Source organism: Bos indicus, chromosome 3, assembly GCF_029378745.1.
Source record: "Bos indicus isolate NIAB-ARS_2022 breed Sahiwal x Tharparkar chromosome 3, NIAB-ARS_B.indTharparkar_mat_pri_1.0, whole genome shotgun sequence".
Classification (NCBI taxonomy): Eukaryota; Metazoa; Chordata; class Mammalia; order Artiodactyla; family Bovidae; genus Bos; species Bos indicus.
Window position 1 is genome coordinate 89,432,032 of NC_091762.1, and position 14,125 is coordinate 89,446,156.

Consider the following 14,125-nt stretch of genomic DNA (forward strand, 5'->3'; position numbering starts at 1 on the left):
CTTTCTACCAGACCACCCTCAAGTTGCCCACTGCCTGTTCCCTCTTAGGACCCTCACCTACACCCGCCTGATCAACAGAGATAGGATGGTTGTTGGCCCCGTTCCTTTAATTCTCTATGGTCTGAAGATTGGTTTTGTAAATGCCTGGTCAGTGAAGTTTGGACTTTAACTTGTTGATCCTGAGAGGTCAGTGGTAGGGGTACATTTGGGAGCCGGGGCCATTTGTATATGACCTTTGAGTTTGCACCATGCCTCTTTCACACCACACCTCTGTGCTCCTTGCCAGGCAGGGTGGGTACCACCTCCAGGTTGGGAGTCAGGGCTAACGCTTCGGCTGCAATGGACCTGAAAATGTAAAGACACACCTCACATGTGGCCACAGGCAATCGTTTCTAGGAATCATTTCTACAGGTATCAAAGTGAACGTTTGCTTGGATTATGCCATTTCAGGAGACCCTTAGAGCACATTCCTAGTGGTCCAGTGGATAAGACTCCATTCTTCCAATGCAAGGGGCACGGGTATGGTCCCTGGTTGGGGAACTAAGATCCTGCATGCCTTGTGAAATGGCCAAAAATGAAAACAGGAGACCCTGAGAATCACATTTTGTCTTCATCCTGTTTAATGGTACGTAAAAATGACAGGGCACAGAGTGCCATTCAGAGATGAAAATTCAAAGGGGAAGCATTTTTCCAGGCTCAAATAAAACAAGTCTGAATTACCCTACATGAGTGGCACCTGCTTTTGCTGTGCTAAACCATCAAGTCTTCTTACCTTTAACACAGGAGAGGTGATAGGTGAAGGGTGCAGGTGATAAGTAAAAGGTATTTATTGAACTTTTTCATGTGCTGCTATCACTGTGGCTCTCAGGGTTATCAGTAAATGCTGGAGACAAATGTTTAATCTGTTACTGCTGCTGCTGCTAAGTCACTTCAGCTGTGTCCGACTCTGTGCGACCCCACAGACGGCAGCCCACCAGGTTCGCCCGTCCCTGGGGCTCTCCAGGCAAGAACACTGGAGTGGGTTGCCATTTCCTTCTCCAGTGCATGAAAGTGAAAAGTGAAAGTGATGTCGCTCAGTCGTGTCTGACTCCTAGCAACCCCACGGACTGCAGGCTACCAGGCTCCTCCGTCCATGGGATTTTCCAGACAAGAGTACTGGAGTGGGGTGCCATTGCTTTCTCCACCAGAATCCATTACACGTGAATAAAATCTAAGCTTTCCACCATTCTTGTTGGTGTCTGGAGTCCCAGATAAGTCTTCTGTCTGTGCAAAGTCTAGGTGTTTCTGGTCACTGGTGGCTTTCTGTTTACTTTGCCCAGCTGTTTACTCTCCGGAAACAGAAGCTGACGACAGAACTCCCTGGGTAGACTCTTCATGGAACCGGGAGCTGCAGTCAGACTTCCTGTCGCAGAGGGAAAATGAAGACCTCCAGGACATGGGCTTGGAGGGTACCGGCAGAGCTGTTTCTTCTCTGTGCTGCCCTGGGATCTTTCAGTGTGCCCAGCTCCAGGTAGGTGATAGTTCCAAATGACTTCCTAATCAATAATATGATGGGGAATATAAAGCCATATCATGCTGACCCTCTCTCCTTGTCACATGCCTATTGAATAAGGAACATCTCCTGAAGCAATTTACATGCATCTGATTACACTATATCAACAACTCTTCAAATTATTGTGGAACCCAGCCACTGACTTCAACAAAAGTTCTCGTAGGAAACTGACGCGTTTAAAGGTATTTTATCACGCTAAGAAGAATAGGATCCTTGCTCTGTATTCTGAACAAAGCCTCAGCATACTTGCTTAAGCAAAAGGTCTGTTATATATGGAGGAAGAAAAGCCAACTTATAGCAATGATTTTAATGCAAGAGTGACCTACTCTACCTGTTCATCAGGCTAAATTTTTGCTCTCAAACCACCCTCCCCCCGACACACACACACAAACTCCAGATATTCAATCTTTTAGGATTATTTTTAATTGGGTGCAAAACAGGCTAAAGAAACTATCTGAGTTGAAAGCTCAAACTTAATCTGAGTGAAAGTTCAAGGCGGGATCCAGTGAAGGAAGCCTCAGTGATGTATCAGCTGGGGGATCGTCCTGGTGTGGGAGAAGCTGCTGCCCTTGCAGAGAGAGGCTGAAGCTGTCGTGTCCCAGGCTCCTTGTGAGCCGTTCCATCGGAGGAAGGACCGTTAACGTCATTTCTCTCACTCATCACATAAAGGCTATGCATGCACACCCTCTCATGGGAGGAGCAGCTGGTGCCCATTGGACGGCCCCTGGTGTCAGCTCTGCTGAGCACTCAGCCCCTGCTGGGCACCACCCGAGACCAGGGCAGTGAGTTTTCACTGCCCATATTGGGCACTCAATGACTGTTAGCTATTACTATAGAAAGAACCTCAACTTGTTCCTGAGAAGAATGAAGCAGCCAAGGCCTTCCTTGTGTGTACTATGTGTCTATCAGGATCCAAGGAAATGTGTCTGGAATGGAGGGTTTAAAGGGGTTATAGCAACCCTACCCACATGTGGACCCCTGTGTGGGACCTCTCACAGGCTCTCAGGATGCTGAGATGAATAGGACACAAAGGGGTCATGTTCTCGTGGAGAAAATCAACATGGGAGCACATCTAGGTGTACTGTTGCGAGAGAGAGTACAGGAACAAGTGGAAAACCAGAGAAGAAGGGGTGATTGGCTTTACCGAAGACAGTGTGGAGAGGCTTCTAGAAGAGAGGACGGTTGAGCTGAATATTTCTGTAGGAATAGGTGTTTGCCAAATGGGAGAGGGTGAAGGGGTGATTGGCTTTTCCGAAGACAGTGTGGAGAGGCTTCTAGAAGAGTCGAGGGTTCAGCTGAATATTTCTGTAGGAGTAGGTGTTTGCCAAATGGGAGAGGGTGAAGAGCATTCCAGGAAGAAGCAGCAGCCTGGACAAGGGCGTGGAGATGAAAGAGCCTGGCTTGTTCCTGCAGCTGCACGTCCAGGCCAAGGTATAGTAACAGTGTTAGTCGCTCAGTCGTGTCCAATTCTTTGTGACTTCATGGACTGTAGCCCACCAGGCTCCTCTGTCCATAGGATTCTCCAGGCCAGAATACTGGAGTGGGTTGCCATGCCCTTCTCCAGGATATCTTCCCAACCCAGGGATTGAACTCAGGTCTCCCGTATTGCAGGCAGACTCTTTATCATTTGAGCTACTCAGGGAGCAAGCTAAAGTGAGGAGCTGCCAAATACAGGACCAAGGCAGAGTTGGCAGGAGTCAGATCCTGGAAAGAGCTCGGAGGGGGCACCAGTACTCTGGCTAAGGACCTTGAACTTTATCCTCAGTAGTGGGGAGCCATGGAAGGATTGACACAGTCAGACTTCCATATTAGGAAGTTCACTTGGATGTAGGACATGAAGGGGTAAGATGAGTGAAGCTGACAGGCTGGGAAACCTTGCTGAACCCTCCAGTGATGTCATGAGATGGCTGTTGTACCTATTCACACTATGCAGAGGAGCAAGTGGGTCCTCAGAAAGGAGAAGAGATTCATTCACATCTCATGAGTCTCAAACCCTTAGCTGAATCCAGATTTAGTGCATTGGCCTCGACCTGTGATTCCCATGGAGCAGTCTTGAACATGGCATATGTTTGAATCCCTTAGATGAAATGGAAGAATAGCCTTCAGTTCTGCTATAGAAAATGCTGAGACCTTCATATTAGCTAAGAAAGGCTACCAATTTTAGTTACTCTTCTAATCAAGTCAGATGAAATTCTCATTCCATCTTCATAAGACAGACCTGTGTTTATTTATTGCTGCTCTATGTAAGGCATTTAGATGTATTAGGTCTGATCCTCACAGCTATTTGAGGTAAGTGCTATCATTTACAGTTTACAGAGAAGGAAACTGAGGTTTGGAGAGAGAGTGCAACTATTTCAGGATTCCTCACTTAATATGTAACAAAATATGGATCCAAATCCATTTTTTTTTTCTGGTTCCAGAGCCCCTGTATTTTTCTGCCTCTTGCTAATACATTCTCCTTTCTCCACCTGCATTGTGGATCTGCCTTGCTGGACTCCAAGGCCATTTCTGTATCTCTGGACCACACATGTGTTGCCTTGAGATGTGGCTTTAAATTCCATGTCTACAACAGCAAATGACACAGAGAAGAGAAATGGAAAATCTGCCACCCAGAAGCTGCCCCTTCCAGCAAAGAGGAAGGATTTTATTTGCAAAGGAGATGCAGCTGCCTAACAAATTGTGTATGACAAGAAAGTTGTTGTGTCAGGGCATTTCTACAGAAAGCCAAAATATATTGACATACCCCATCTATATAAACTGATGGCTCGCAATTTACTGCTGACCTAATCCTGCCGTGCATGGTGGATCCATCTTTATTTTGATCAGAGACTCCTGTTAGAAAGACTAGGAGACAAGAACTGAGTGAAATATGTCCTCAGCATTCCACACACCTCAAGGAAAGGCAGGTTCATTCTTGTCAGACTTTACGTGGGGGATACATTCCAACACCTCGTAGAAGGGTGTTTGCTGTTGCATTTTTTGCAATTGCCAAACGATGAAAAACTGTAAATGTCCTTCAAAAAGAAAATGTTAAATGCCTGTCTTATGATGGAACATTTAGATAAAAGGAAGGAACAAGATATCTTTATGAGTCAACATATATGGGCCAGAAATGCAGTGTTTTTTAAATATTTATTTTTAAAATTTATTTGTTTGGCTGCACTGGGTCTGAGCTGTGGCCTATGGGATCTTCAGTCTTCACTGTGGCATGTAGAATCTTTTTGTCATGGGATGGTATATGGGATCTAGTTCCCTAATTGGGGATTGAACCTGGGCCCCTGCATTGGGAGCACAGGGCCTTAGCCACCGGGCCACCAGGGCAGTCCCTGGAAACACCATGCTGATTGACAAAAGCAGGTTATAGAATACTATGCCTCGTATGAGTGCAGCTCACAAAAGCAATGCTGTATCTTTTGTCTATATGTGTATATGTAAACATTTGAAAGACTGAAAGGATATATACCAAATTGATGACTGTAGTATCCTCTGAAGAATATGAGAGGAAAATGGATCTGGAGCTGGTGTCAACCACACATGTCAAATTTATAAGGTTATTTTTTATTAAAAAAAAAAAAAAGACTTGAAGGAAGTATATCAAAATGTTAGCAATTGCCAATCCTGGGTTGTGAGTACCTGAGTATTTATTATTTGTTTTCTGTAGTTCTCTGGGCATGTTTAATTTTTCAACATTAAAGCATAAAGAGAATTTTGAATGACAGAGTCAAGTCCGTTGGTCAGAACACCCATCTGATTCATCTCTGTAAATTCATAGTGTGAAGGCACATGTTACAATAGCCATACACAGAGGTCCTGACTGCCCCTGTCTTCTGTTGGGTCCATGCTAGTCCCAGGAATTAAAGATGCAATTGAATGCTAGCCTCGCTTGCAGATGGCTTCCAAATCGTGCCAGTGGTAAAGAACCCACCTGCCAATGCAGGAGACTTAAGAGATGAGAGTTTGATCCCTGGGTCGGGAAGATCCCCTGGAGAAGGGCATGGCAACCCACTCCAGTATTCTTGCCTGGAGAATCCCATGGACAGAGGAGCCTGGTGGGCTACAGTCCATAGGGTCACAAAGAGTGGGACACAACTAAAGCGACTTAGCATGCACACACTTGCTTTCAGATTTGCATTTTGTAGTACTAATAAACCACACACATCTTATCCAGTGTAATTTACAAACAGACTATTCATTCAGCTGATTACCTCATTATATTGCCACCTCTGTAATGAAAATTGGGTGCAAAAATGAGAGATCTGGTGGTTATAACTACTTTTTACTAAGTTCCTTCTGTAAGTGATCATCTTGCCCATTAACAGGCTTTCAAATCTCAGAGAAGAAAGTAATTGTGACTCTTAATAGCATGTGTACACATTACTTATCTGCTCAGTCTCCACTGTGGGCCAAAATGGATGGATAGTTGCTAAAAACACAATGTAACGGTTTCTTAGTGAAAACAGGAAGAGGATACCTGCAGCGCTGTCAAATGCATACTTAAGGTGAAGCCAAATCACAGAGAGTATTGTTTTGTCAAACCTGGGAAAATTAGTAGATAAGAGCACAGTTCTAACCACCTCCCCCCACCCCCAACTGCTGTGCAAGTCCTGCCTCAAGTAACCATTTTAAAGAACCCACATGTGGTTTCCAGTAGTCTTTGACCTTTCATTAAACATTCAACTTTACGAGGCAATTGATTTTTGCTGGTCTCTGGGGTGGTCATGGAGATGGATTTCACTGTAGTTAATATTATTCTCTTTTTAGGACTTTTGCCAAGTGAGAATGTATTGTTAATGACCTTGTCTGAAGTGATGTGCTAGTGGAGATTATGTGATGCCTCTGCCTAAGGACTGAATCTTGGACAAGGAGATGAAGGAGGCCTTGCCTGGAGATGGAGGGGACTGGTAGAGGGAATGCTGGCCCTGTTCTTTCTGGGTAGTGTACGGAAATGAATGCAGCACAGAGACTAGAGGCAAGCAGAGCTCAGCTCGGACCCCCACGTGGCTCTTGACCATATCCCTCATCTGTCTAGGAGGTTGCTGCCTTCTAGCATTGCTGTCAGGATTAGATAAGATGGCAAGGGTGAAATATCTCATGCAGGACCTGACAAGTCCTGGATGCTCAACAAATCTTAATTCTCTTTCTTTTCTCCCTTTATGCCTTGAAAAGAAACACAAATTACAAAGAATTTTACACTGCTATACATTTTTTCAGATGGAAGAAAAACAGAAATTATAATATACCCATCGTATTACACATGGGGAAACTGGAGGCATAAACAGATTAAAGAACATGACCTTTCTTTGCCTGTTTTACTCAATGTCCCATGAGTGCCAGGGACTAAACAAAAAGTGTTACCTTATTTTCTAGACAGATTTCAGGTTTCATGTTGTTTGACTGCTCTGCAGGTGTAGCACCACCTACCTCTCCCATCCCCCACTCACCTCTATGTACTATCTTCACTCTAGCCTGGCAGACACTAGTCTCTCCAGGGCTTATTCTTGGCTGGTATCTCTCAGGAATATTTTTATCCTCTCCCGTGGCTTTTCGTGATCAGATCTGTATCTCTAGTGCAAATCTCTCTCCTGAGTTCCAGATCTACATAGGAACTATTTATTGAGTGACGCCACGGGCATCTGGAACTCAGCATGCCCCAACTCCATCTTCTGCAACAAATTCCTTTGCTTCTGGTTTCCCCACCCACCCAACCACACACCCAAACTAGAAACCAGCATCATCCTAAGCCCCTTTCTCTCTCTAATCCACATCCCATCTGGTTACCCATCACTCTGTCCATTCCCCCTGAAAAACATCTCATATGTCTGTCTCCCCCATTCTCTATCCCCTGGATGCCGGAGTGGTTCAGGCTCACATCACTCATTGGTACTATTGCTTGAGCCTCCTACCTGCTTTTCCTGCCTCTGGGCTTTCCCCACCTCCATCTAGCCTCCATACTGCAACCATGGTGATGTCCTAAAGCTCAACTCAGACCATCCATCCTGCATGCTTAAAAACCCTGCCTCCTTGGTAAAGTCTGGAAGAGCCAAGGAAGGATACATGTTTGTCTTCTCTTATCCTAAGACAAACTGTGGGTTCCAGAGCAGAAGCTGTGTCTTATATTTCTGTGTTCTCTTGAGCACAGTATCCTGAATATGATTTGTTCTCAGAAAAAGTTTCATAGACTCATAACATGAAAGAGTGACTTAAAAACCACCTAGTCCAAACTTCTCATTTTCTTTTTTTTTTTAATTTTATTTTATTTAACTTTACAATATTGCATTGGTTTTGCCATATATCAACATGAATCTGCCACAGGTATACATGTGTTCCCCATCCTGAACCCTCCACCCTCCTCCCTCCCCATACCATCCCTCTGGGTCGTCCCAGTGAACCAGCCCCAAGCATCCAGTATCGTGCATCGAACCTGGACTCAAACTTCTCATTTTCCAGGGGATAAAACAGAGGCCCTAAGATGGGAAGGGTACTGCTTGAGGTCATACATCTAGCTGTGGTTGTAATCCCTGTCTATCTCAAGCATTTTAGACCTTATAAAGTGTTTTTACATATACTTTCTTATTTAATCCTTCAAATAGCCTTATGAGGTATGTTCTCTCATTATATAGGTGAGAAAAGTGAAGTGCTCAGGGGCTGAAAAACCAGACCAAGATCACCCAGCTGCTGATGGATGATCTTCTGTTCAGAGTGCAATACTCTTTTGACTGTAGCTAGCCATAATCTGAGGCAATAACTGAGGGTTCCATAAATATTGCTGAATGAGTTAACTGATACTTGACTGATAAACTAATGTTCTGTCCTTAGTCCCTCAGTCATGTGTGACTCTCTGTGACCCCACGGACTGTATGTAGCCCGCCAAGCTCCTCTGTCCATGGAATTCTCCAGGCAAGAATACTGCAGTGGGTTGCCATGCCCTTCTCCAGGGGATCTTCCCAACCCAGAGATTGAACCCAGGTCTCCCGCATTGCAGGCAGATTCTTTACCACTGAGCCACCAGGGAAGCCAGCTTTGCATAAATGAGCAAATATATATTTATTGAATGGATGGATAGGCAGTGGAATGTAGACTTAATTACCTCCTGATACTTCACTCTCTTCTCTGTGATGACCTTTAGAGGTGAAAGGCCACCCTCTCTTGGGTCAAATGCAGTCAATGAGAGCCTTGCCAAGACGAGACAGACGCGGAGTGTGGATGTCACGCCGTTGCCTATTGATTGCGAGCTGTCCAGCTGGTCTTCCTGGACCACGTGTGATCCCTGTCAGAAGAAAAGGGTAGGTACCCAGACCTTGGGAGACCTCTAAGCTTCCAGGAGCCCTGTCCCTCAGCAAGATCAGTTAATGTACTGCTGACAGTAGCTGATCATAGTAGGAGTTTGATAAATGTTGGCTGATTTAATAAATGAATTTTATTCCTCTGAGCTTCCAAGGAGCAATCAGATCCTGCCTTTGATCCTTCAGGTTTGTTTTGAAGCATATCTGTCCTTTCTCCCATTAACAGCTTCCTAATTAGACTTCCTGCCTCCAGCCTTATTCTTTCAATCCATCTTTCATGCGGCAGCCAGGGGAGCCGTTGGAAATGAAAGTCTGGCTGGTCTGTCCCCTGCTTGAACATCCAAAGCTTATGCATGGCCCTTAGGATCAAGTCCAGACTCATGGTCTTCAAGGTCCCCACACCTTAGATAGACCTGGCCCACATCTTCACAGAACATCCCCCACACCAGCACACAGAATATATGTGTTTTTCTAACCATTTCATCCTCTGTTCTCAGGCTGAAATGTCCTTCCCACTTCCTTCACTGACTAACACCTACTCATGATTTGAAACTTTGCTAGGGGCCACCTCTTTTGAGAAGCCTTCCTTGAGTTCTCAGCACCCCTCGCTCTTAGCCAGACACTCCTTTATGAACTGCAACAGCTCCTTATTCCTGCTGTGTCCTAGCACTCCTCATTTTCTTTTATTTGCCTTTCCATTGAACTGCAAGTGCTTAAAAACTTCTTCAATTCTGTGTCTTTGGTGTATAGGCCAATGTTTAACATGTTTGAGGTGCTCTATAAATATGTGTTTGATCTCCTTACATTTCCTGAAATCTCTGTAAGGGAGGATAATTGTTACCCTTTCTGTTAGGCAGATAGATCAACAGAGACCCAGAGCAGGTGAGTGAATTCTTGGGTTCACTTAGTAGTAAAGACAGATCTTGAACTTGGGCCATCGGCTTCTTGTCTAGCCAGTTCAACCAATCAAAACACACCATCTCTGTGATATTTGTTCTTCGAGCTTTCTTGTCACAGGAAGGCTGATGCAGGATCCAGGCCTAAGAACAGCACATTTATCACAGAATAGAGAACGGTTCTCACTTTCCCCAGCTCCTCGGGAAACCAAAGCAGCCATGAGCTAAGACCCTAAAGAGGCTGTGGAATAGGCCCAGGACAATTACACACTTAATTGGATCAATGTGGAGAGCCAAGCAGATACATTCAGTTCCCAAAGTAGGCTTTATTGCTGACGTGATTAACATTGATCCAATTATTTGGATAATTGCTTCATCTGCACCATAAACCAGGAAGACCCAGTGTGAGCCAGCTATCCATCCACTCATCCAGTCAGAGCTCTACACTCAGACTTTGCTATGCATGTTCCCTCAGTTGGACATCATGTCTGCAGGGTCAGTGGCTGGGAGTTCATCATTTCTTTCAACAGGGATTGAGAGATGTCTTTCCTTTATCATCTCCACAGTCTTCAAACCCATTTTGTCTCTGGTGCCTGGTGCTAGTCTTCTAGTATCTTCTTTGCAGACCTTATCCCTGTCCTGCCAGCCTCTGTCTCCTAGGAAGAAAGATGCTCTAGAAATGCAAAGGAGCAGAGGTGGATGGTTGTCTATATTTCTTTTCTAGATTTCCGGATGCCATGCACATAATAACTGGGGCTGGTTAACATGTCAGTCTTCAGAGGGACTGCTAACAGGTCTCCTGCCTTTGGTAGCACCAAAATCTTGACTGCAGCTAGCATTTGGAAGTCACCCAAATCTGATAATTTCCTTCCCCTGCAGTGGCTTCTCTAGAAGTACTAAATCCAACCTTATTAGGGCCCAGGAGGGCCTGCCTTAGCTGTTCCTGGCTCCATGTCCATCCGTCTCTTCTCACTCTCCCTCTTTAACTCTTCTCTCCAGCCAGGATGGATTTCTTGTTTCCTGGAATAAGGCACGTACTCTCTAGCCTCTCAGGTTTGGCACAGCAATTCCCTCCATCCGGATCGCCCTTCTCTCCCCTCCTCATGCCAGCATTCCATGCTTGCCTGACGTGTCTCCTCACCCTTTGGGGCTCAGCTCTGATGTCGCTTCCCCGTCTCCTAAGTCTGCGCTGAGGACTTCCCTCTGTTTACGGAGCACTCTGTCCTGGCCCTATCACGGCTGCCCTCCCACTGTGTGTTCACTGCCTTGTGCTTACCATCATGACCACCACCAGCAGCTGTGACCTCCTTGAGGACAGTCCACAGGACATGGTTATGATCAAATACAAACAAAGCATAAAAAGCACCCACGTTTTTCCAGCATTGTGTAGCTGAATCAATATTTTGGAAATCCAGTCAATATTTCTGGAATAAACAAACAGGAAAGTAGAGACAGAGAAATATTTACTGCTAAAATTATTAATAATTCAAAAGAAAAGTAAGCAGAAGAAATTGAATGTCTACTCTGTACCAGACAACATAATGAGATTTCATATATAATTGAAACTACATAGCTGTACATAATTATCCCCATTTTACAGATTAGTAAGTTGAGATCACAGTGCTTAAGTAACTTACCCAGTATCACATAACTAGAAAGTAACAGAGTCAGTGGCTCCAAAGTGGATACTTCTGCATTTTAAGCTACTTAGTAAATGAGAATACTTGAATCAACCCATTGGATTAATCAAGCTGAAAGACTGAACTGGCCCCATCAGTTCACTTACTACCTTTGACTTGAAAGTCCATGCTTTCCCCACATTCAACAAACCTGTATTGATCACTGTGGTACAGAGACTGAAGATAAAGTCCCTGCCCTCAGAGAGTTCCCAGGCTATTTGAAATAGGCAAACAGCCAGTGGCAATATAGATCTTTAAGTGTGCCCTCCACTCCCCATGTCCCTGAGGCTCTGGCTTTGTCTCACCTTGCTCCTCTCTGCTATAGTACAGACATGCCTACTTGATCCGGCCCTCTCAGTTCCATGGGGAACAATGCAACTTCTCCGACAAAGAAGTTGAAGACTGTGTTTCCAATAGACCATGCAGAAGTCAAGTGCGATGTGAAGGCTTTATGTGTGCACAGACAGGTATAAAGGGACACAGGAGTGGGAGGGGATAGGTATCAAGTGAGGTGATGGCATGTGATGATGGGAGCACTGGCTATTGCCTAGTGCTCAAGATCAAAGTCATGTGTCAGGCCAGGAGGCCTCCTTGTCCTCCTTGACCTCTTTTTACACATGTTATTTCATAAAAACAACCCTACCATGTAGGTGTTAATATTACCCCTATTTTACTAATTGAGAAATTGAGATTTGAGAAGTTACTCACCCACAATCACTTAGGAGGTAAGTGGAGGAGATATAATTAGGAATTTGGAAATTCAAATTACATTCACTGACATTAAGAACACCAAAATTCTGTGTGCTGTAATCAGAAATCCTAAATCAAATTTTATTTTGACTTTGTAATTTAGAAGAAGTCATTTGAACCTTTCTTCATGTTGGCTGTCTACACAGAAAGTCAGAAGTGATGTTAACACCTTATAAGTTTGCTATAAGCATCAAGTACACAGTGGGTATAAGAGGTCCTTGCAGACCGTGAGCCCTGCTGGCTTTCTCAGAGGTTTGGGGCTAACTACAATGTAGCCACACTCTCTGCAATAGTTCAAAGGGGTGGTAGCATCATTTATCTCTGAAAACTTTGGTGAGATAGTCCCTGCATTTCTGTATCACCAAGTTTAGCATAACCCTTAATGCATGAGATAGTCTTTGAAACATTTTTGATTCAAAGAAGGAAGGAAAAAACGAAGGACTGATGGATGGGCAGACAGAGGGAAGGAAGGAAGGAGCAAACAAATGAATTATCATGAGCTGCAGAACTCAGTAAACACTTTCTTTTCAATTAATTCCTTTAACTAATTCAGGCAAACCTGACTCTTTTTCTCAAAGGCTGCAGCAAAAATGAGAGTATTTTGACCCAGATTACCTAGACGCAAGTTACAACTCTCTACATTTGCCACAACTTTGTGAACTGTGCTTTAGTATCTTTTCAGAAAGAACTAGGGATTCTTAGAGCAATTTCTAGGCATTATTGCAAACGCAGAGCTCCATCCAGTAAATCTGAAAGATGTTTACATATATCCATGGACTCATTATGACTGGTGTTCCATGATTCTGACCAAAGCCAATAATGGTTATTCAGGCCAGCTTTAGTTTAAATGCCTTGTAACAAACATTTGAAGACCAGATTGTTACTCTTCTGCCTTTAATACCCAAAGAACATTGGTTTAAAATGAACAGACATGCTTAAGTAAAAATGGCCACCTGTTTTATGGGCTTTACTCCCAAAAGATATGCAAATAAGAAAGGAAGTCAAGTCAATGGGGAAAAGAGTTTCAAGGAAGTGGAGGAGCCTCAAATAACTTTAAATATATAGTCTAAATATTTTTAATGTCTACTAGTCTGAGTGGCTCTGATGTTGAAGGCAGTGCTGTTTAATGTGGTGAGTTTGTGATAAGAAAGCTATAGGTTCCAATCCTCCTGCCAGTTCTTACCAGCAGTATGCATTTAGACCATCAAAGCACTAATAATAGTAATAACACATACCCAGCTCTTACCATGAGTCGGTACTGTTGCATTTATTTGTCTGAATCCCCAGTGACCTTTGGGGGTAGGTATGATGGCGTCTCTACTTTACAGATGAATACATTGAGACAGGGAGTCGGGAAACACACGGAAGGTGCCACAGCAGGTACTGTTGCAGGGCCCTCTGAACCCACCTCCTCTCTCCAGTCCCAAGCAGAGGAGTCCAGCCTTCCTTCTGGTCTGCCTAGCAAACCTGCCCTCAAGAGCGTTCAGAAACACAACACTGGCTTCTGACGGGGAATAAACAGTGAATTCCATGACCACTCAACCCCAGTACACGAGGACTAATGCAAACAGAGCATTAAAGTTGCAGCCAAGAATTTGGGTCACGGTGGGTCTGAAGCCATGTGAACCACCACCACCCCTGACCCTTCCTGGCCTTGACCTGTGGGTAACCCCATTTCTCCTTCCCAGGGAGGTGCATAAACCGAAGACTTCTTTGCAATGGGGACAATGACTGTGGAGACCAGTCAGATGAGGCGAACTGTAGAAAGACTTATAAAAAATGTCAGCAGGAAATGGAGCAATACTGGGCCATTGGCAGCCTGGCCAGTGGGTAAGTTACCTTTTTTTGTTGTGGAGTGGGGAGAACATACAAGTAAATGTGATCTGGAGAAGAGAGAGGGAGGGAACGGTAGACAGAGTGGCTCCTCTGTTCCCTTCTGGAAAAGGCTGGTGTGTTAGCAGACGC

General features: G+C 44.5%; 1 protein-coding gene across 2 annotated transcripts in view; it reads left to right on the plus strand.

Moving 5' to 3' along the window:
- The first annotated feature begins 1,337 nt into the window (after positions 1–1,337).
- Positions 1,338–14,125, plus strand: part of C8B (complement C8 beta chain) — a 43,458-nt gene continuing 30,670 nt past the window's right edge. The window contains exons 1-4 of one of the 2 annotated variants that reach the window (XM_070786461.1): positions 1,338–1,510; positions 8,679–8,835; positions 11,736–11,877; positions 13,849–13,990. In XM_070786461.1, coding sequence (XP_070642562.1) covers positions 1,419–1,510; positions 8,679–8,835; positions 11,736–11,877; positions 13,849–13,990 — 533 coding nt within the window. In that variant the 5' untranslated portion in view covers positions 1,338–1,418. The remainder of the gene's footprint in view (positions 1,511–8,678; positions 8,836–11,735; positions 11,878–13,848; positions 13,991–14,125) is intronic. The other variant, XM_019957381.2, reaches the window with a different exon arrangement.